Source organism: Nyctibius grandis, chromosome 3, assembly GCF_013368605.1.
Source record: "Nyctibius grandis isolate bNycGra1 chromosome 3, bNycGra1.pri, whole genome shotgun sequence".
NCBI lineage: Eukaryota > Metazoa > Chordata > Aves > Nyctibiiformes > Nyctibiidae > Nyctibius > Nyctibius grandis.
Window position 1 is genome coordinate 78,617,226 of NC_090660.1, and position 23,641 is coordinate 78,640,866.

The 23,641-nt window shown below is 36.8% G+C and overlaps 1 protein-coding gene across 2 annotated transcripts; it reads left to right on the forward strand.

Annotated features, from left to right (window-relative positions):
- Nucleotides 1-3,742: 3,742 nt before the first annotated feature.
- Nucleotides 3,743-23,163, forward strand: HNF4G (hepatocyte nuclear factor 4 gamma). 2 transcript variants are annotated; one of them, XM_068396701.1, is made up of 10 exons: nt 3,743-3,864; nt 6,778-6,942; nt 8,763-8,857; nt 12,462-12,568; nt 16,550-16,705; nt 18,629-18,716; nt 20,473-20,625; nt 21,807-22,043; nt 22,528-22,650; nt 23,045-23,163. In XM_068396701.1, exons 1-10 carry the CDS (start codon nt 3,743-3,745, stop codon nt 23,161-23,163), a joined length of 1,365 nt encoding a protein of 454 aa, XP_068252802.1. The 2 variants fall into 2 exon arrangements, with proteins under 2 accessions (XP_068252802.1, XP_068252801.1); XM_068396700.1 differs by having other exon boundaries at nt 3,743-3,860; nt 6,774-6,942.
- The last annotated feature ends 478 nt before the right edge of the window (nt 23,164-23,641 follow it).

Sequence of the window (23,641 nt, forward strand, 5' to 3'; positions counted from 1 at the left end):
GGTGATGTTCTGGCTCAGCTCATATGGTTTCATTAGGCTTGGTTAGTACAGAGTCCCTGTGTACCCCATCTCACATGCGTGCCAGCAAATGGGAGGAGAGACATATCAAAATATGTGTTTTATCTATATACTGGATAAATATGCCAGCTTATTGACAAAAATAGGATGCCTTCTAAGTACGTCCACCACAACTCACTGTACTTACAAAACAAAGAAATACTGTGAAGATGTATTTCTTACATGGAACTCATGGGAAACAAGGAAAAAAAACACCAAACATTTAATAAAGACTTTCTTATAGACACCTAAGTTTCTTACTAAGTTGGAATAATAAAAGTACATATTGCTACTTATAATAAAAAAAAAAAGAAAACCAAAACTGTTTTCAGTAGTGATAGTAGTTTGAGATTTGTTTTAATTTTCAGGAAGAGTTTTATGGAAATAACCTTGATTTTATTAGCTTGTGTTTTATTTTATGCCACAGTCAGAAAGAATCATTACATTTAATATGGAGAGCTGAACAATTAACAGAGCTAATAGTTTTAAAGATAAGATAGGAATGCTTTCTGTATGTGATTGTGAGGTCATCAGATTTAAAGAAAAAACCCAACACAGCCATATGAACAAAAACATTATTGTGTAGCTTTCTCTTTCTTCACAATTGCTGCAAAGTTTATTTTGAAAAATCATTTCTCACTCAACTTTACAGTATCATTTGTCTGAAAGGAGTGTTTCGCAGTTTGACTAATTATACAATTTTAAAACTTCTGCTCACCTAAGGCTAATATTTCTTGGCTGTCAGTAGTAGATGACTTGACTTAGAATTTGAAAGAACATCTCATACTACAATCTGCAAGGTCATTCAGAATTGGAAAAACAGCGCAGGTGTCCAATATGAAAAGAAATCTGCTGTGTGAGTGTCTGAATGCTAGTGAACATTATAAAGCTTGGACTGACGTAGGACCAAAAGCTGTTCATCATTAGATTCTTTCCTCAACTTCTCTAATTTCAGGACTGCATTCTGATCCACCTAAGGAGAAAGAAAACATATTAATATTTTACAGTAGTCATTTAGTGTACATTAATTGTTCATGATTTACTTCATGTTGCCAAAAATCCCCCAAAAAGCAGATTTTTATGAATGCAAGATTCGACTGTAAGATGTTTCCTTAGCAAAACATGAAAAAAATAGTATAAAGAACGGCTTTCCTATAGTGTACATTTTTCCATATTAAAAAAATCAATCGAAATGAGTTTTTATATGACAGAAATGTGAAGGGTCAATTCATTCCCTCTCTTTAGTAGTCACTGAGGGGCCTGTTTTGGCAGCACTGAAGAAGTTCTGCTAACAACGGTGGGAATAGCAGGATTTGATCATGTCATACATGATATTTTCCATCTTGCATTCATTCCCTTATTTTAAACTTACTCATATGCCAGATTGTTTTGAGGACTGGAGTTTTGAAATGAAACTCAGCTAGTCTTAGATATGTTTGTATTTGTGGAGAATACAATTTTGGTATGAAAAGGCCAGAGATTATTTATAGAAAATCTTATCAAAACTTATGCACTAAGGAACAAAAGGTAGTTCTAGTTAACATGTAAACCTTTGTATATTATTTTAAATAGCATGTTTAATGCAATAATCATTTGTCATGTAATAGTAGCTAGTTCTGTAGCAAACATAATACAAGTACAAAAAATTGTTGCAGCAAATACAACACATTCTGCTACTGAAGAAACATTTCAAAACGAACCATCAGATAGTATAAAATGATTCCATCTTGTGATGAAACTGCTGTGATTTCCTAAACAAATACAGGCTGTCAACAAACAGCTTTTCATCAGTCTCAGTTTACAAAGATACTTAGTATGCTTCTTTAAGAAAAAGAAAAAAATATTAGCTATGGTGAAAGACAGTGAAACTTTGTACACTTCCAGCACTGTGAAATGATACTTTCAGTAGCATTTCTTCCATGATTGTAGGCGTGAAATATTCTAACATTTCAGTCATAAACTTAAATTTCCCATATATTATTTGTCTGCTGTAGTTCATAAGAAGTATTTGTAGTTACACTGATCATTAATAAACGTGCTATTCATATGAAGGCATTGTAGGCTTGTCCTTTTTTAAGTAGTAACTTTTGCAGGTTTTTGGTATCTCATTGAATATAATAATGGATGAGTGGTTGAAAAGAAAAGGAATAGCAGTATGTTGAAAAGGACAGCTCCTGTGGAGACCCTCCAAAATCCGCAGTGAATTTGTGCAAGCAGTAACACAATCACAAATGCTCTTTGGTTTGGCGATAGCTCTGTGATAGCTACTTAAATAAAAATCCTGTCGTCATAATTAGGCCACTGGACTCCACTGGGGCCAGGAGGCCAAACTGGCCTGAGATTGCATCTGTGTGTCCACAAGGAGACAGGATGATTTGTGCCTCTCAGGTAGCCCTGGGGACTTGGAAATTAGAAGGATGAATTTTGGAATGCCTTTTTTCTAGGTCTTTTCCTGTAAATTTTCCTTTTTCATCAGTAGCTTGTCTGTCATCGATTGCTTTGCTTTCTTTTTTTTTAATCGAGGAGTTTTTTGTGGTGCCATTTTGCAGCTACTTTTACTGAACAGCAACTGCAGGCACTCTTTCCATTCAAATAAGCATTTCAATGCTCTACATACAGTTACTGGCTCTTGTTAATTAAATGTAAACTGGACAGTTTTCCCATATATGTAATCTTTAATGTAACTGCTGCTCAGCAGTGTAAAGGGTAGTCTTCTGTAAAGAATTTTTTGAGAAGTAATAACACTTGAAATTCTGCTATCCAGCATTTAAAAACACCTGATTAGCAAGTGAAATTCAGCTATCTTGAATCTTCACAGATTCTAGCAGCTTTACAGGAGTGTTTCTAACTGAGTTTGTACATGCCGTGTTCACCAACTGATGAGCAGTGGACCTACCCAGATATTCTTTTCAGAGAAGGTGAATGATTTTTTTTCCTTGTGCATCTGAATGGTGCTTGGAAAACAACATGCTGCCATCACATCTTGTGTGAAGAAGACTTAGAGCAGGAAGTCACCTTCTGAGAGTGTGCAAGGTCCACTGCCTACAGCCATCGCGGCAACACAGTATGTGATGGAGGGAATCTAGAAATTGGCCTTTCTTGCTGCAGAGCTTGTGTTGCTTGAGGCCTTGGTTAAGTGTGCCTATACAACCAGCTCATTGCTGCTGTTGAAGAATGCTAACAGTTGTAAAAATGGGAGGTTTTGCAATTGTCTTTTAAAATATGATGATGGATGTTTTGGATATGAGGATAGTAGTCCATAATTGTATCACACTTCCTTATTGTTCTGAAGAGAGAGAGCAAAATGGCATGTTTTCTTTACATAGAATAACCAGAGTGGTTTATCTAGGACCGTTTATACCGCACATTGACAACAAAATATGTAGCAGGGCATAGGAGATAGGAAGCTTCCTGCAAGTCCTCGGGTTCACTCAAGAACTGGAACCAGTACAACTCCTGATAAGGTTATTTCATAAAGCATTCCAAGATTATCAGAAGGGTTGCACTGTATCATAAAAGAAAAAAAACCCAACAGGTAGAATATAGCATGCAGAAGCAGTTTTCCAGCTCCTCCCATTGCAGCACGTAAGTGACACAGTTATAGTTAACTTTGGATTATCAGTCACTGTGAAACAGAATGGGAAGGTTGTACATTTGAGCGGCTTTTTCACTGGTTTTGCATTCAATGATGAGGCTCTCGGAACCAATACTAGACATGGAAATGGCAAACTACAGTGAAGTTTTGGATCCGACGTATACGGCACTGGAGTTTGAAACTATGCAGATTCTGTATAATGGCAATGGTGAGTTCTGCTCTGTGATGCAAAATCAAGCCAGTTAGCAGAAAAAGTGAAGTTTAGTAATGCTGTAAGGTGTTAGCTAAATGTTTTATTAATGGAGCATTTGGGGATTTTTTTCAAACTACAAATTTGCTCTTTTACACTTCATCACTAACTCTAAGTTAATAACATTATAATTCTTTAACAGTAAGGAAAATAAAAGAGAGGTTATATGTAATAAAGTAACTGAACTGTACTGTCACCAGTCAGTTAATCAAAGGAAGAAAATGGTGTATTCAGCAGTTGTTTTATTTACTGTAAGACAAATGAATAACTAGTATTGACAGTTTAGACATGAAAGTATATTTCATACATAACATTCAGAAGGACAGGGCAAAATTATCCAGAGGCTTGTGAAAAAAATTAGCTACTGTTTCTTGATGCCTAGTTTCTAATTGTTAGACTAATATTTTATTGATTTGTGTTAATCTAGCCTTTCTAGGTATGTGTATATATGAACTACAGTGATTTTTTTATTTAGAAATCACATTGGCTTTCTAGAGGGTAATGTTTAGCTGAGAAAAACTGTTTGAATTTGTCTAATATAACACTTTAACTTTAGGTGGAATTTTTAACACAATACATTTTTGAGAAATTGTATCAATGAGTTATGCTTGAAATAGGAAGCACACCATTTCATTCTGCCGTCATTGAGTACTGACCAAAAGAAAAGGAAATGTCTATTAAAGTGAAGTATCAGGCAAATTAAACTACTCTAAAACGGCTTTCCAAATCTTCTAATAAACTTAAAAAAATGTTTTATTGTATCATAATGTATAATTCGTAGATCTATTGTAGTATGTATTTTTAAAAGGCAGAACAAATATTTAGTGATTTGCAGGAAAAATAATTAGCACCTGTATTTCCACATATTCCTGCCATATAGAACCTGTTAGTTTTTATTGTTGGGCTTGAAGTTTTATCTGAATTTCTGATATTACTTTACAGCAAGCTTAGTAAACAGAAAGGTAGATTTAGTTATTGATTTAGGATGAAAAAACAAACCTTTATGGTCTAAGTGATCTTGAAGCTATCAACAATGATTATGTAACTTTTAGATGATTTCTCTGCTTTTTATTCTAATGTGGGTGATTTCATTGGTCATTTGTTTTTTGCTGAATAGCACCCTTTCAGATATGTTAATGTTACATAAAATGGGAAAGCAGATTAGGGAGGTTATGCTGTGTTGCATTATGCTGTTGATAGAGCTAGTTAATCACTGTAAGTGATTAGTTTGATAATTATTAGTTATTAGGTGTGTTTGCTTGGAGTTTAGCCTAAGTATTTTCTTATAGAATTTATAAAAACATTGTCTTGTAGCTACAGTGCTAGTCTGTAACTGAAAGCTGCCTTTAATGAACCTTCTTATGTGTCTTTTCTAGCTGTCTAAATTAATTAGAAACATTCAGAGAAGTTTAACAAGCCACGTTGAGGCAGGTTATGCAGTTCTGTTGAAATCAAAGAATTTTGCAAAATCAGGTCAATTTCCCAGACATTTTGTTTCAGAATGGTAACAAGGAAAATACGTATATCCTTATATATATAAACAACTTATGTTCCTATGAAATATTTCATCATTAAATTTAAATATTGTATTTTTAATTATTCTGCTATATCATTATGATGCAAAATTACAAAACTCCAAAAAAAGGTTTTATATTTTTCTAGCTAAAGTAATTCTGTAACCCATTTTTAAAAATAATTTTCCAGTCATGACAAACCTAGTTTTAAAATAAAATCTCTACAGAACTTAATTCTTACCTTTAAGATTTAATTTTTATTTAATCAGTTTTTAATATGATTCCTATCAATTACGTCTCTGTAAAACAGAAAAAAAATGTTGCTTCTTCTCTCTTTGTCTAAAGAACTCTGTTTAAATTGTAAGCTCTTTGGGACACAATGAAAATTTTATAATTATTTGTGTAATACATTTCACTTGGTTCTAGTACAATATGAATAATAATATGTATCAATATTAACAGTTTTAATTTTCAACCTGTCCACTCTTCATGAACTCATGTACTTGACTTTTGAATGCACGCTTGAATAGCTAATTAATGTGTCACTCTTTCCTCTCCCCAATTGAACAACTCCAAATGTTTAGGGCATATTGGAAAGAGCTTTGCTTTCGTAAAACCAGGAGCATAACAGAAAAAGCTATTTTGCAATTATTTCTTTGAACACGTCTGTTAAACATTGTGACTCAAAGAAGAATAAATATGTCTGTTTTGATTTCAGGTGAATTTCTTCAGTGTTGTTTACCATATTCAGTGACTAATGGTTAATCACGTAGCTAATATTCTCTTGTGCAAGTAAAGTCTGCACCAATGTTCCTTTGGAAAATTTGTTCAAGGAAATAACACTTAGACAGCCCTCTTAGCATGCATTTTTTTTTCATTCACCGTTGTACAAAAACTGTCTTCTCTTTTTTTTTAATGTGATGTATGCAGTTGTATCTTTGTATGATAGTTGCCAGTTATTGCTAACTCCTATGAGAGCTGATAATATGAGATCTTTGCCAGCTAACTAGGCAACACTGCTTTGTGCCAAAGTTCCTCTTCATGTTATTAAGAGTGTATATGTAATTGTACATGCAGAGTTACACTTTAATTTTTAACCCCTTTCAGTTACAAAGAGTTTAGAATAAAATTATTTGTTGTTGCGAACTTCATAAATTCTGTTAACATCTCTGTAACTTTGAAAGTGTTCATCTGAATAAGAACCAGATGTAATCAGATACACCGTGCTATATAAATCATAAGTGGCAATTAAAAGAGAAAAGGCCAGAAAAAGCCTCCGTTTAAGTACAAATTGTTCATGGGGTGGTTGTTCAAAGTCTTGTCCATAACTACCTATGTTGTTCTTGCCTCTCCTCAGACAGTTCAGGAGAAGCTATCAACATGAATGCTGCTGACAACGGGGTCAGTAGTCTCTGTGCAATATGTGGAGACCGAGCAACCGGAAAACATTACGGTGCTTCCAGCTGCGATGGATGCAAGGGATTCTTTAGACGCAGTATAAGGAAAAATCATGTCTATACATGCAGGTATTTCAAAAGTTCGTCTAGAGGCACTAAATTAATGAATTTAAGCAAAAACTACATTCAGTCCTTTTCAGACTTTTCAGAACTATGACAGGGTATTTTCAGATTTTTCTTAAGGAATTACAGAATTCACTGGAACAGGCTGCCCAAAGAGGTTGTGGAGTCTCCTTCTCTGGAGACATTCAAAACCCGCCTGGACGCGTTCCTGTGTGATATGATCTAGGCAATCCTGCCCCGGCAGGGGGATTGGACTAGATGATCTTTTGAGGTCCCTTCCAATCCCTAACATTCTGTGATTCTGTGATTCTGTGAATTCTAACGACCATTTTTGATGAGCATGTGGTTCATGGCATATTCTTGTGATTGGAAAAAACATCTTTTGTTCAAGACTACCTGATGTTACACATTCCAGATATTACATTCCAGATGTCTGTTGATATCGTTGATATCATTACGTCACTCAAGAGCTGTTTCACTTTTTATTTATGATTACAAAGGTTATCTCTTGGGGGAAAAAAAAAAGAAATTTTCTCATGTTTTCATTGTCAGTGTGAAAAGTGTAATTCTTAACTGTTTTCTAAAAATTCTTTTAATTTTTTTTTCTTATGAGGACAGTTTCTGAACAGAAAGTCTAATATTTATGAGTCTTGTTTTAAGGGCTGTACAAGCACATCTGTACATCTTCCCACTTTGGGTGACTTCTCACTTCTGCTCTTTTGAGTGACCATTTCTCCCCTGCCAGTTTGAATGGCAATCTCCTAATTTCCAGATGTCTGGCTGCCCAAATTATCACACTACAGGTCTGTGCACTGTTTGACAAATTCCTCTGTGCATGCGCAAGTCCATAAAATGTCAGTTTTAAGCCGTGCACAGAATATATGGAAACCTCTGTGAATTTAGACAAATCACTAAAGGAGAAAAGTTTTTGTGAGAATGGTTTGTTACTGGAAATATCAATTGCTACACTCTTCCTTGGTTGCTTAATACTCTTATAAGGAAATCTCTCCCTTATAGAGATATCACAGTGATATAGCATAGACATACCCCTGAAGTGGTGTAACAAGAGCTGATACAAGTGACCTCAAGAAGAGCTCTGCAAAACATAGATCTATTTATCTAACAAACACATGCACAGCAAAAAGGCAGAAGCAAACAAGGAGAGGGGGAGATGGCTCATATGCATTCCCCTTAGGCACACCTGTAGATGTACATGAGAGCTTGAGGAAGCCTTCTTGCTGTGTCACGCTCTGTGTGTTTCCTCATGTCTTTATTTCATTGTGGTGTTAGAAAATTTTCCTTCCATTTCCTGTTTAGGTTGTCATCTGTAATAATACAACGTATAGCTTGTTCATTGGTATCTCCCAGAAGGAGTAAACTTTGCCAGCCAAGGGTACTGGTTTTGCAGCTAAGGGCTCCTCCGTGCCAGTGACACTTGGCGTTTTCCTTGATTGTCCTTTCTTTTTTCTATTTGTAGCTTTTCTTCTTTTTTCCCCCCACTGCCATTTGATGCAGCTAGTTACTGACATGTCTCACCAATAAACTGAGGTGTAAATGATGCATGTAACTCCAAAATTTTCCACATTTGCCCATTCCAATGCATATATGTGTCTATACACACATATATATTCCTGCAAACTGAGCAGGTATGAAACACCTCTTAAGACGGATTAATAAAAAATTTAAAAAAAAAACAGAAGAAGAAAGACTGTGGTTATAGACATTGTTCTAACAAATAGGCCAGATCAGTTGTTTGTTTTTTTTTTCTTCATAATCAGGCTGCTGCTTTATTAATGCTTTATACATTTACCTTTTCTTTGTGATAGATTCAACCGGCAATGTGTTGTTGACAAGGACAAAAGGAATCAATGCAGATACTGTCGTTTAAAAAAGTGTTTTCGAGCAGGAATGAAAAAGGAAGGTAATAGAATAATTTATTATTTGATATACAAAGAAAAATAATCTGAATTAGTTTTAAAATGTAATAAAAATTCTATAAAACTTCAGCAGAATAATTCAATGGAAAGTGTGCTATAATGCATTCATGATGAAGAAATGCTTTTATATTGAGGTGAAATATGCGTCATCTGATTTTCAGGTGGGTAAGGAGTTCTAACACTTTGAGCATTAGCAAATCTATGGGTGTAAAGTGAATTTGCAACTGTTTAATCCATGAATCCTGGCACCAAAAGTCGTTGATTTCTAAGTGTTGAGCCATATCCTGGAAAAGTTCAAGTGTGAGATTTTAATTTTAATTTTTACCAAATTTGAGTGATAAAATCTCTATCTGGGATTTTGTTTCTACCCTACCTAAGTAATGATAGTGCCCATTTACTGGTTCTTCCCTTAAATTTAAATGTTTTAAGCATTTAAGCCAGAGGAAGGGATGTGAATTTGAGCGAAAAAGCAGTGGTGAGGACAGTAGTGGTAGCAGTCAGTGGAGTGTCCACATTAATTGAAAAAAATTCTAATCTCATTAGGGCTTAATATGGGAAGATTTTTACTTATGCATCTCACTGACAGACAGGAAGAAACGTGGGTATCACAGTGACTGTCCTGTCAAAGTGGAAGGACCAGACAACCACAAGAGCAGGGCAATAGCAAAAGAAAGGCAGTGGGAATATCAGCAGATTTTTGTATCGGGGTGTTGGGACTGTTACTTCACTGGCAATTACAATGCAGAGGCAAAAGGCGTCCTGATATAGTTCAAATAAGCACTCAAAAATGGTTTTTTCTTCAGAAACTTTGCCACCTGTTTTGTTGGTGTGTATGCCTGAACGCCAGTCTGCAATGTGAGGTGCACAGTTCTCCTGTACTGTAACTAGTCTATAATATTTTTAGTCTATACATAGCTTTCCTAAGATAAAGGAAGCTGTTTCTTTATGCTCTTAGAAATCTATAGTATAGTACTGCTTTGCTAGTGATCAAGTTTTGGTATGAGGTAAAATGGATTTTCTCCTTGCAGTTGGATGGGGGTATTCAAAACAACATTGCACTGTGTATGGATGAAATAGGTTTGCTAATTCTTGTGGATCTCCTTGAACACAGTTTAGCCTTTTGGAATCTCAGCCATTAAAATCACTGAGATATTGTACATATATGATCAATCTGACATGAAGAAAAGGGAAGACTTGTGTATTCATAGCAACCCTAAAAGTTTTGCTAAAAGCAGAGCTTCACAGACTTCCAAAACCTGGAATTAAAGAATAGTTTAGCTCAGAAGGGACATCCGGAAGTCATCTAGTACAGGCCCCCCTTTAAAGCAAGGCTAACTTCTAGGTTCAGTCAGGTTGCTTGTGACCCTGTCCAGCCAGGTTTATACAGTCCCTGAGAGGGGGAGATTCCACAACCTCTCTCAGCAACTTCTTCCAGTGCTTGATCACCCTCATTGGGAAGAGTTTTCTCCTTATATCTAATTGAATGTGTCTTACTGCAATTAGGGTAGTGTCCATTGCCTCTCGTCCTTTCACTGTGCATCTGAGAAGAATCTGGCTTCATTTTCTGTGAACTACAGAAATTAGATCCCCACCTCTGCCTTGGACCTCTCTTTTCCACATAAACAAAGACGCCTCTCTCTGCTTCACCTTGTGCGTCTTGTGGGTTACGTCTCCATAGCCCACCGCTGGCCACTGCCCAGTTTTCCAGCATCTTTCATTTACTGGGGAGCACAAAACAGAGAAATAATCACTTCCCTCAAGATGCTAATACAGCCCGGTGCATGGCTAGCTGACATTGCCATGAGACACGCTTCTGACTCATGTTTATGAAGTGAAAATATGTCCTGCACAAAACTTTTAACCTAATTTACACTGCTCTGCCTCCTCTGGTCCCACTACCTATAAAACTTTCATTTTTCATTGCGTCCAAGACATGTTTATTCAAGGCTTCCTGGTGCTATACACTGTCAGGGGATCTCTCATAGCGTAAGTGCAGCATAGTCTATATGATAGTTTCTTAGCTTGTTTCTAACAAATCGCTTTCTTTTCTTCAGCCCGAAGGTGAGAAAGGATTCAGCTGGTAAAAGCTATACAAGCCCTCTTTGAGCAAATATTCCCCCTTCCTCATGGAGTCTCTGTTTAAGGCAATTTTAGCCTGAACTGACAAAAAGGCTTTAGCAAGACAGACAATCCAGTCTAATAATCCAAAATTATGCATACGCGGGAGAAAATTGAGGCATTTCCCTGTGATTCTCAAAGTGCTCCACCAGTGACTTTCACTAGTGATTGTGAGAATAGCTTACTATTTTTCTAATACTAATCAGTGCTGACCTTATTTTAATTTTCTATGTAGCGCTTAAGCTGCTGAGATTCAGTGAATTTTTTTTTTCCATTCTTTTAAAAAAGGTTATATTTTTTGTTTCCTGTCTACATGAACATTTAGCACTTTGTGTTTATCACTGCACAACACTTCTTACTGTGACCTTAATAAAAGGCCCATCAGTGAGTGTCCTTGGCAAAAAGTTAGTACACCTCTGGAATAAACTATGTGCATTGTTCAGATAAAACCTGAAAACTATTCAGTTTATAGAATATTTTATTTATTTTATTGAAGCCTTTGGTACTACTCCTAAATTCTGTAATGCAGATTGTTTCCCACAAAACAGGAAACATATCTGTGGAAATAAAGCTGCTGCTCTTAAAAGATGATGAGATTCCTTGTGCAATAAAAAGATTTTGATCAGCACAATTCTTTTTTTTTTTTCTTTTCTTTTCTCCTTGGCCTAACCTTGGCCATGATCTAGGTTTTAGAAAAATCTGATTGATAGTTTTATTTTTTCTTCTTCCTTCAATTCAAAAGTAAGCCTTGTTGCTTCATAAGCCTTGCATGTGCTGAGTAAAGATTCCTTATCCAAGGAATCCAAATTTCAACTGCCTTTTTTTGGACCCCATGAGACAAAACTTACCAACCTGAAACTTTCCTGGTGCTTTTTTTTTTTTTTTTTTACTTAGTCAGTGTTCTGTAAACTGTCTAGGAATGCAATGTCACTGAGGAGGAGCATGAGATTTAAGTTTCAAAATTATCTTGCTAGTGGATTAAGTTCATGATTCATTCCTGTTTCAGGGTTTCTCATAGGAGAGCAGGAGTAGGGCTTTCACACTTCCTCTGACTGAGACATTTTGTCAGTGGTGGTGGTGTACCTCTTGACCTGTTCAGCAGTCTGGAGATGTCAATTTCTACCATTATCATAAAGCCTCACTTCTTAAATTGGTTAAAATAACAAAATGACAGCATGTGTTCAAGTTCAAAGGAAGAAAGAGCTTTTGCTGTAATAAAGCCAGTCACAAAAATACTGATAATTCAGTATCTATCTACAATTAATTATACGTAGTTTTTACAAGCAAACAGTATATGGATAAAGACCATAAACATGTATTCTCATCCTTCCTCGTTACTCAGAGCTAAAAGCACAAGGTCTTTTTTGAATGTCATACCTTTTGATTCTTGTAGTTATCTGGTAAATTTCTGAAATGATATTGTGTGGCAATGTCTATAAGTCAATAAATGAGATGATTATTCTTTTCCAGCTGTACAAAATGAACGGGACAGGATAAGTACGAGAAGAAACACTTTTGATGGCTGCAACATTCCCAATATTAGCACATTGTCACAAGCTGAGACACTCTCCCGTCAGGTACTGAGATCTACCACAAAATTATTTGATGACTTTAAGACCATTTTTTCTGAAGTTAAATATTTTTCAATATCTTATTGTATTAAATAAAATTATTGAGATTATTTTTTTCTACTTCCAAAATGCACCCAGCTTCCTTTTCCCAATGAAAGAATGTGTAATAGAATACATTCTTAAAGCAAAGTCAGTAAAAAAAATTCTACTTTGTCCAGGACAATATGTCCTAGGCACCTTTCTTAATAAAGCTTTATGATTGTTACTGCTTTTAAATCAGTTACTGTCTCAGGCAGCTGGTGGCATCTATCTATCCTTGAGGCTGGCTTTCCCAGGAAACATTACGGAAAAAGTTGTACAAAGCCATTACATTCAAAGGGATGTGGACACTCATTTCCTTGCATTCTTTTGAAAATCCCATTTTTAATATCCTTAGATGTTAAAAATAAGGCAAACAGAAGTGTTCCAACTGCAGAGCCTATTCACATCTCACTTCTAAATTTTCTTTGTCTCATCTGAACTTCATTTTCCTTTTTTTTTTTTTCCCCTATCCAATCAATTGCTGAATGGAACAGTCTCCAGTCCTTTTCTGCACCTCAGATAAATCATGGTCATTGATTCTGCATTCTTGCACCTCTTACTAACTTACTTAGAATTTAACTGCCACCTTTATGATTTTATGCTGACTGATTTATACATCCCCAAATGTTTTGTAATCTCATCCTTTATCAGGTCTCTCTTAGGGTGGAACTGTCTGTGAAGAATTGATGCAGGAATTACTGGGTGATAGTCTTTGGCACATATTGCATGTCTGGGCAGACTAGATGAACATAATGGACCTTCCTACCTTTCATACCTATATAGTATGAGAAATATACCTATTTTTACCTCCTTAGTAATTCTTTGAACTTGCTTAGTGTGCTTTTTAAGGGAGTGTGTTAACTCCCTTAATCATTTCCAACTGGCATATGCAATTCAGGAATAAGAGCTGTCTTAAAAAGAATCGCATCCTCAGCCTTTCCTGCCACAAAGTTCTTTTCAGCGGGTAGATTCTTGGCCTAAAACATCACTTGTGTATACACACAAATTTATTCTATTTACTATTTTGTATGTTGTAGTAGAAGAGAATCGCTCCCACTATGCCAAGCATATGTGAAGATACACTCTTGACCTCAAAGACAAAGAGGTCACATTAACATGATAGAAAAGTAGTCTTAAAGGTCCTTGTTTTTCCCTCAGTCGAATAGTTCTGTAAGATGAGTTCAGTCCTGAGGAGAGACTTGGAGGAGGTGGTAGTATCACAAATAATTGGCCAAGTACTTCAGCTGTGAAATGAGGAAGAAGGTAGCATTCATCCCTTTTAAAATTTTCATATTAAAATAGGGAAAATTAATTATTTTGTCCCTGAAGATCTCTTACAAGGGGAAATTGTTCAAGTACAATGTTACTCCTACAGACTCCGGAGATGCTTCCTGGACTGCGTAAATATGAAAGGGACACACTGGACTCTCATAGGAGTAAAGGCGTGTGTCTCTGATGGTTCTCAGGACGATAGGGATATAGGGGTATATTGTCATGTTCATGAAGTCAGTAATGGGTACAAGTTGCATCAGGAGAGGTTTCTTCTTGATAGAAGAAAGAAATTTTTTACAGTGATAGCAATCAATCACTGGAACAATCTTCCCAGGGACATGGTGGAATCCCCATTGCTGGAGGTTTTCAAGATGAGATTCAGTAGGGTGCTAGATAAACTCATCTAGGCTCCCTTTCCCACAGAAGGTTGGATGAGGTGATCTTTTGAGGTCCCTTCCAGCCTGGGCTGGTCTATGATTCTATGAAGTCAGCGACTCACATGTTGCACCCCAGAAATGAGAGGCAGGTTAAAGCAATAGAGAAATAGAAAGAGGAAAGTTCACAGCTTCTTATCCTTGTGAAGCGATGCAGCCCTAGGAGTTCATAATGAACTCCATAGGAGTCATCCCATGAATCCCCAGCAGAAGCTCACCAAGTAATCTCAGCACAGAGTCTATAGTTTGTCCTGTAATTTATAAAGATGCATGGCTTTGATTAAAAGATATTAAAGGAAGGACAATCTATTAAGTTCATGAGTCACTAAGCCTAATGGTTAAACAATCTGCCTGTTCTTTACCTTCTTGAATTAATTTCTAGTTGGCACATGGTGGTATCTTATTCTGGTAGATCAGAGTTCCTGCTGCTATCAGAACTCTCTTCTGTGTAGGTACTTTTGAATCATGATCAAAACTCCTCTTACTCTTCTGGACAAAATGAAATATGTTTAATTTCTTTACTCTGTGTACTGAAGATTTTCTAAACTGAATCATACTGGTAGCTTTCACCTGAATGATATTCAGTATTTTCAACTTTGTTTTTGTAGAACAGAAGCCAGAAATGGACTCATGATTACAACAGGGATTTCACTACAAATGCTCTGTGTACAAAGAGACGATACCTCTAACCTTTTTCCTACATGATAGCCTTTGAATTATGTGTCTGAGGATTTTTTCACCTGTCTAGCTACTGTATTGACCTGAGAACTAATGTTCAGCTGGTTAACTGCCATTAATATCTAAGCTGCTTTCAGTGTTTTAAACTACTGAATTATATAGGAAGCACTGAGCTTTAGTTCAGAAGTGCAGCTCCTTTTGACGACCCAAAGATAATAGAGTTTCACCATAGATCCCACTGAGGGAATATAACATGGATCTGGGAATGAAGAGGATCTGGTAGGAGTCAACCTCAATAGCATCCACCATCCTGAAATTTATAGGTACACAGTATTGGAAGATCAAACAATTTTTTTTTGGGGGGGGAAGATAATAAAACTACAGAATTTCCTGAGTATGCTTTCTGTAATAAAAAGTAAGGTGAAAGTCAGTTTCATAGGTCTTGTACCATGGTGGGGTTTTATTGTTGTTGTGTTGGGATCTTGTCCTTTTCCTTTTCCTTTTCCTTTTTTCCTTTTCCTTTTCCTTACTTTTCTTTCTTTCTTTTTTCTTTTTTCTTTTTTTTCTTCTTCTTATTCTTCTTTTTCTTCTCTTTTTCTTCTTTTGCTTTTTCTTATTTTTCTTCTTCTTTTTCTTCTTTTTTTTTCCTTTTTCTTTTTTTTTTCTTTTTATTTTTTTCTTTTTTTCTTTTCCTTTCTCTTTTTTTTCTTCTTTTTATTTTTCTTCCCTGGTATGATAGCAGCTGTAAACTGACCTTCTCTTCTCAGGTTGATTCTATCTGGAGTTGTCTTTCCTGCCTGGCTTAAGAGCAAGCCTGGTTTTGTTCCTTTCTTTGAAAAGTCCTTAAGAATTTCAGTATTTGACTCAGTGATAATGTGAAAGCGCTCCAGCTTCAAGCCCAGAAAGATATGGCTCTCTTCTTATTTCACAGAACACTGTTCATTGCAGGTGGTCTAATGCACACTCATATCCTTTACATTTGCTCTGAAACGTCTCAGGTCTCTGCCTATACTGCTGCTTCATCATTACAAACCATTCTCCTCCAGGCACTAAAAACCCCTGTTTTACCTTCTAAAGTTAATGATACTTATCTTTTCACTAGAAGAACATGCTACCTCTTTATCTCTCTCTTTCTTTGCCCTTAATGTTACTGCATGTCCATATGAGCTCTTTTTTTTTTCTGAAATGAAGTAAATGTCAACCATTTTAAAAGAATTAAAAAAAACACCTCCCCCCTACAAATAATGAGGGCTCTCATGTATTTAAAAATAGTATTTTAGAATGAGAAGATATTGTATCATGATATGAATAGTGTAATTTTTAAAATACTGTAATACACACTGGTAATAATGAGAAATAATTTTTTTTAATTTACATGCAGACTAATAGTCCATATGGTCAACGAATTTCTCAGGAGTATGCATGATTACTGCTGCAGTTTTTTCTTAAATATGTTGTTAGCCAGTGAAAATGCAATTACATGAAATTTAACATTTTTAATTTTTTCTCTCACTATGGCCAGATCTCAGTCTCCAGTCCTGGTGCTAGCACTGACATAAATGTTAAGAAAATTGCTAGTATTAGTGATGTCTGTGAATCTATGAAGCAACAACTTTTGGTTCTGGTGGAATGGGCTAAATATATTCCAGGCTTCTGTGAATTACCACTGGATGACCAGGTATAAGAGGACACCAAAAAGAGAACTTTAATTACTGTCCTGTTATTTCTGTGATATTTAAATCTTATGATTAAACATTCATTTTTTGTCTCATCACCACCAAAAAAAAAACAGAGGAAATTGATAAGGCTGTGGCACGTTAACAAAAACAAGCAGCAAACCAGTATGTTTTTCAGTGTTTCATGCTTTCTGTATTGTTTTAGAAGCAGAGATACCAAACTGCATGCAAAAATGAAAAAAATCTTGTAAAAAAAGCCATGCTTTTTTCTGACCTTGCAGAGTATTTATTTCATGTTCACCTTTCATTACAATATGGTTTAAGACAGCGTGTTATTTAATTTGAAGCAGATCTTCTTTACTTGCAATAAATAAAAGCCATTAGAATCTGAAACAGATGCCAAACATACTGATATCAATCCATAGCAAATAATCTTTCATATAATACAATGTACTAAAATTATATAATGAGTATGGGGGGAAAAAATCAAACCTTGAAAATTCTTAAGGGTTTTTATGACAGAGGTCTGATCTATCATCACATCTGTAATATAACCTAATATATCACCGGGTTTCAGAGTAGGTTGTACTGGCACCCTCAGAACCAGTATCTCCATGTTGCAGTAAGCAGTTCTCTTCTCGATGCCTGGGCAAGAGGTTAATTCATGGCTCAGGATCTCTTGACTCCAGTCCACCAAAATGTGATTCAGCTTGAAAAAGACTCTGTGAAGTGTAACTGAGTAGTTCCTCCTTTTCGCCTCTTCAGTCTCTCAGTTTTTAACAAATCCTGCAAGGAGGGTTAGATCATCCTTGGGTTTGAGACTCAAGCTGAGCTCATTCCCTCTTATACTTTTCCTCAGGAATACAGAGGTGTTTCAGGCCACAGGAGATCCCCCAAAACAGGAGCTTAATGATGTCTTTGCAGACCCACAGAATATGATATATGTGCACAAGCTCAACATACTGGAATAAGTTAAAAACCTGTTCATGTGAAAGGAGAATTTTAAATGCATTGGTTACACAAGGGCAACAAAAGCAAGCAAAAAAATTAGTTTTTATTGTTAAGATGTCATGAAGGGAAAGAGAAGGGATCAGACCTCATCAAAAAGTTTCTGTCTGTATTTAAAAAAAAATAAGTATCAGCTTAGAAAGATAGGCTGAAAACACCCGTGCAGTGCTTGAAGAATACATGTTGGGAAATACTCCAGAACCTTAAGTACCTTTGAAGAGTAGTGACAAAGGTATTGGAAGTTAAAACAAATGCCACTTTTGCATTTGTGATTGCTCTTTCTAAGAGCCATTGTGCATTTACTTATAAAATAAACCATATGGTTTTGAACAAACGATTCCTGATCAGCCTGATTTACAAACCATAGAGCAGGCCAAAGCAGATAAGTTAACTCTACTGAGTCCCTGAAAAATCTTAATTCATTAAGTATTCCTAGGTGTTGTGTACCTTTACATCACTCATAAAGTATTGTCTTGGATTCGTAAGAAAAGAATTACTTGCCAATAGAGGAGTTTCTTGAGGAAATAGAGGCCAATGATGAAGTTTCAAGCAGACATTTAGAACAAAGGAAAGTAAATAGGTGACACACAGTAAACTAATGACCACATTTTTAAGTGCCTTCCTAGTATGAATCAGGTTTCTTCTTTGTTGTCAATTTATTGAGAAGTATTTTGCATAGCCGTATGTTTAAAATCTAGACCAAATGCTAGAAGTGACAGAGGCTGACTAATTATAGTGTGCTGTTAGCGCAGTGTTAAGGTTTTTATATTCACTTTACATTTTATGTTAGAATCTTAACAGACTTAAACATGTAGCTATAGCTGAATACACTCATGGTAATATGCATCTTCATTTCTTTTGCCTTTATTGGAACTTACTGCTTTATCTTCTAATGAGTCTGCTGTTTTTTTCTTGAGGTTGCCCTCCTAAGAGCACATGCTGGGGAACACCTGTTGCTTGGAGCAGCAAAACGGTCCATGGCATATAAGGACATTTTACTTTTAGGTAAATATTGGTTTTGTTTTAATTAATAATGATGATGATATAGTACATTAGCAACCATGTAATCACTTAAGTGGGGCAACTGTTCTGGCACAATCAAAGCAATGCATTCTGTGAATGCTAAATAGCTATTAATGACATAATGTCATGTGCCTTGTTCCAGCAAAAGCAGGTGGACAGTTTCCTGTGAGTTAATCCGGCTAAAGGTTTATTGGATACCAGAAACCACAACTTAAGGGAGTTCCTGGCAAACTGTCTCCTTGCATTAGCATCCCTTCTGCATCTTTGTCCCATTAAAAAAACAGAATAAAACAACAACAAAAAACATCCATAAAAGTCCTTTGCTTAAGAGAGGAGCAGCCAACCTGTGGCCTATGTGCTGATTTCAGTCTTCATGAAATCATTTATCTGCAGCTTTCCCAAGACCCCTTGAGACATAGTCAGAGAAGACCCTACAGGCTAGAAAATTCAATAGCCTGTTCCCTGCAACTCACTTCACCAAGAGCCCCCTCACTGCTGCCTTGACAGTCGCCATGTGGCCATCATGTAAACAGCATGCCTGTTGTCCCCTGCCATGTGGGAGATGGGTGCATCCACGGCATGGTGAGGAGTCACGCCTGCCATATTCTTGGTCACTTGAAATGTCTCGTTCACTGGGTTATGTAATGGCATGGCCGTTAGGGAAGGGGATGTCGTCACATGGTGGAAGCATGGCTTCCCTTCATTTACACAACAGAGAGGCACAGTACTATGATGAGATGTGTGCCTGTGTATACAGTGATGTGATGAGGTATTTGTTTGCATTATTTGACACAGTACTTTACCAGTCTGAACTGCACCCTGCCAAAAATGATCTCATTAAACATGTGCAGCACTTGGTCTGTTTTGTGAGAAAATGTGTAGGTCTTCTTCTACAGGATTTTTGATGTGAGGCAAGACACTGCAGAATATGGACTCAAACTAGTTCTACACTGGTGGTGTGGTACAAAGGGGTTTTGTGCTACTTGTTCTCCATCCTCTTTGGGCCTGCCTTTTCATAGGTCTTAATCAGCTTGCATTTATTTTTACACATATCATAACACTAAAGGACAGGAAGGGCTGGTTCTGGAGACACTAGTCTAACCAGCAATCCTTTCAAATTAAAAACTATGCAAATTACCTTCTTAACCTAGTTCTTTCTCTAGATGCAGTTTTACTGACAAAATTAACAGAAATAAAAAGGAAATATTTGCAGTTATGTTGAGATTAGTAGGTAATAAGGACAAATAATGAGAAAATAACAAGCAGAAAACAACAAGCAGAAGCATCTGTTAGAAACATTCCTGGTGCCTCCTCTGGAAGAAGACTTCTTTGTCCATTGACAAATCCTGATCGTTCAACTTGGGATATATTATTTTAATGGGGAAGATGAAAATTTAAGATCAGTTTGCCATTATATTTATCTACTATGTAAAGATAAAGACCTACTTGCTCCATGCTTGTGCATTCAAATATGGACCTCAGTCATGTGGACTAATCAGTAACTACATGTTGGCATATTTACACATACAGATTATTTACTGGGTGACAGCTGTAATTTGCACATAGACTTTACTTGCAAAGAACAGTTTTATATGATACAAAGGAGAGTTATTACTTAAAATAAATACTAAATAATATGATCAAGCGAAATAAAATGTGCTTTTGAAAATGGGCTACATCTAGTATGTACATCAAAGTCTTTATATCAATCCATATGTTGGTATTCTTTCTCTCCAAGGCAACAATTACATAATCCATCGCAACAGTACTGAAGTAGAGATCAGCCGAGTGGCAAATCGGATTCTAGATGAACTAGTTCGACCCTTCCAGGAAATTCAAATAGATGACAATGAGTATGCTTGCTTGAAAGCGATTGTGTTTTTTGATCCAGGTACCTTTTTGAAAATATCTCGCAGAGTTATTGTACATGTGATTATATTGAAAGTAATTCTTGTTGATGTAGCATCCAGTTGGCGTCCGGTCACTAGTGGTGTCCCCCAGGGCTCAGTACTGGGCCCAGTCCTGTTTAATATCTTTATTGATGATCTGGATGAGGGTATCGAATGCACCCTCAGTAAATACGCGGATGACACTAAGTTGGGTGGGAATGTTGATCTGCCTGAGGGTAGGAAGGCTGTGCAGAGGGACCTGGAGAGGTTAGCTAGATGGGCTGAGACCAATGGTATAAAGTTCAACAAGGCCAAGTGCCGGGTCCTACACTGTGGCCATAACAACCCCATACAGTGCTACAGGCCGGGGGAAGAGTGGTTGGAAAGCGGCCTGGTGGAAAAGGACCTGGGGGTATTGGTGGACAACTGGCTGAACATGAGCCAGCAATGTGCCCAGGTGGCCAAGAAGGCCAAGAGCATCCTGGCGTGTATCACAAATAGTGTGGCCAGCAGGACTAGGGAAGTAATTGTCCCCCTGTACTCGGCACTGGTGAGGCCACACCTCAAGTACTGTGTCCAGTTCTGGGCCCCTCACTACAAGAAGACATTGAGGTGCTGGGGCGAGTCCAGAGGAGGGCAACAAAGCTGGGGAAGGGTCTAGATGGCATGTCCTATGAGGAGCAGTTGGGGAACTGGCATTGTTTAGCCTGGAGAAAAGGAGGCTGAGGGGAGACCATATTGCTCTCTAGAACTACCTGAAAGGAGGCTGTAGCGGGGTGGGAGCTGGCCTCTTCTCCCAGGCAGCTAGCAACAGGACTAGAAGGCATAACCTCAAGCTGTGCCAGGGGAGGTTCAGGTTAGACATTAGGAAAGATTTCTTCACAGAAAGGGTCATTAGGCATTGGAATGGGCTACCCAGGGAGGTGGTGGAATCACCATCCCTGGAGGTGTTTAAAAAAAGACTAGATATGGCACTTAGTGCCATGGTCTAGTTGACACAGTGGTGTTAGGTCAAAGGTTGGACTCGATGATCCCAGAGGTCTCTTCCAACCTAGTTGATTCTGTGATTCTGTGATCTGCTCATGTTGTCTAGCTGGGTGGAAAAGAATAAAATGAAAAAAAAGTAAGATGCTCCTCCTAAACCACAATCTGCCTTGACTTTAAGTTTTTGTCATTTTTTAAGATGCAAAGGGCCTGAGTAATCCAATGAAGATTAAGAACATGCGGTTCCAAGTCCAAATCAGTTTAGAGGATTATATTAATGACCGTCAGTATGACTCCAGAGGAAGATTTGGAGAACTTCTGCTTCTTCTGCCTACACTCCAGAGCATCACTTGGCAAATGATTGAGCAAATACAATTGGTTAAACTATTTGGAATTGTTAAAATTGACAGTTTGCTTCAGGAAATGTTACTGGGAGGTAAGCTAACAACTTGTTAAATTTACCATGTTGTATTATGATGAATTTAAGATACTGTGGCGTTGAGGGAATCATGATGTAAGTAAGCACTGACCACCGCCTTGCTGGCTAAGCTTTGAGTCATATGATTGTTAGCTAAAGGCTTCTTGTCTTGGCTGCTCATCTTGTTACAGTCCTACAACTTCAGATCGTGCTGTGGACTTCTCAGTCATTGCTTGGTATCTAGACATAGAACTCCCTAGGCAGATGGAAGAATTCTTACAAATACTTCATGATATCCACTGTTAATGCAGTCAAAACAGTGAAAATAAACACAGTACTTAACATGGTTGAAGTCTGGTTAAATTGTTTAATGAATACCCAGAGGCAATTATTCAAATTGCCAGTCAAAATATTTGCTCTACAGAAATGTAATTATTGCAGTGTAAGCTGCTGGCAACAATATGCTCTTTTGAATTGATATGAGCTCATGTTATTTTTGTAGGTACTTCTAATGATGCCAGTCATCTGCATCATCCAGTACATCCTCACTTAGCCCAAGATCCATTAACTGGCCAAACTATCCTCATAAGTTCAATGTCTGCTCCTGTACATACAGAACAGATTTGTAAGTAGTTGCAAGTTAGCCTTCTGTCATAATATTTCACTGTTACAGTTAAAAATATTAATTAGAATGGTGGCCTGTCAGTGCTCATAGAGTTATTTCATTATGATCCTTAAATTAAAATAATCGTGCATTAAAACTGTATGTATAAAAACAATGATAAATGAGAGATTTTGACCTGAATTCAGTCTAATTTTAAAAATTCAGCACCATTCTGATATATCATTGGCTTCACATGCACAATTTTTAATAAACTAAAAATTCTGATAATTAAAATATCCTATTTACCTAGCATGCCAAATTAACAGAACTTCCTTTTGGGGCAGTAGTAGGTATATGTGTATGCAGAGTTGGCCAGAATATAAAAATACATAATTCTTTCTATATTCCTTTTCAGCAACTCCAGAAACTCCGTTACCTTCCCCTCCTCAAGGCTCTGGGCAAGAATACAAAATGTCTACAAATCAGGCTTCAGTCATTGCACAGCAATCTCTTTTGAAACAAAAACCATTGTGATAATGTTTCTCCTTCCTTCCTTCCTTCCTTCCTTCCTTCCTTCCTTCCTTCCTTCCTTCCTTCCTTCCTTTTCCTTCCCCCCTTTCCATCCCCCCTTCCCTCCCTCCTTCCTTTTTATGCACTAGATAAATTGGTAGGACACTTGCACATTTAAAATCTCAGGATGATAAAGGAAATTATTTCCTCAGCAGACACTACTGTAGGTGTTTCTTAAAACACCTCACGATTTGGAAAGTAATACTCACTGTTGTGACTGCCACGTACGACTGTAACTGTGGACACTGCAGTCTGACAAGTATGTATAGAGGTTGATATTATTTTTAGATCTTTCAACTGCACATATTAATTTTTTATTTCCTGTTTTAGTGTTGTCTTAATATTATTGTGTTAGATGTGTATATAATTTTTTAATTGTGACAGAACTGGTTAGTGCTGGTTTAGCTGTGAATTGTGGACATGAAAAAGTGGGTTAATCAAA

What these genes read in the sequence shown, in the direction of transcription:
- HNF4G (XM_068396701.1), top strand. Translation starts at nt 3,743, where the DNA reads ATGATGAGGCTCTCGGAACCAATACTAGACATGGAAATGGCAAACTAC. An exon ending in AATCATGTCTATACATGCAG is followed by an intron (nt 6,943 to 8,762) that starts GTATTTCAAAAG and finishes TCTTTGTGATAG; the next exon opens with ATTCAACCGGCAATGTGTTG. An exon ending in AATTACCACTGGATGACCAG is followed by an intron (nt 16,706 to 18,628) that starts GTATAAGAGGAC and finishes TTTTTTCTTGAG; the next exon opens with GTTGCCCTCCTAAGAGCACA.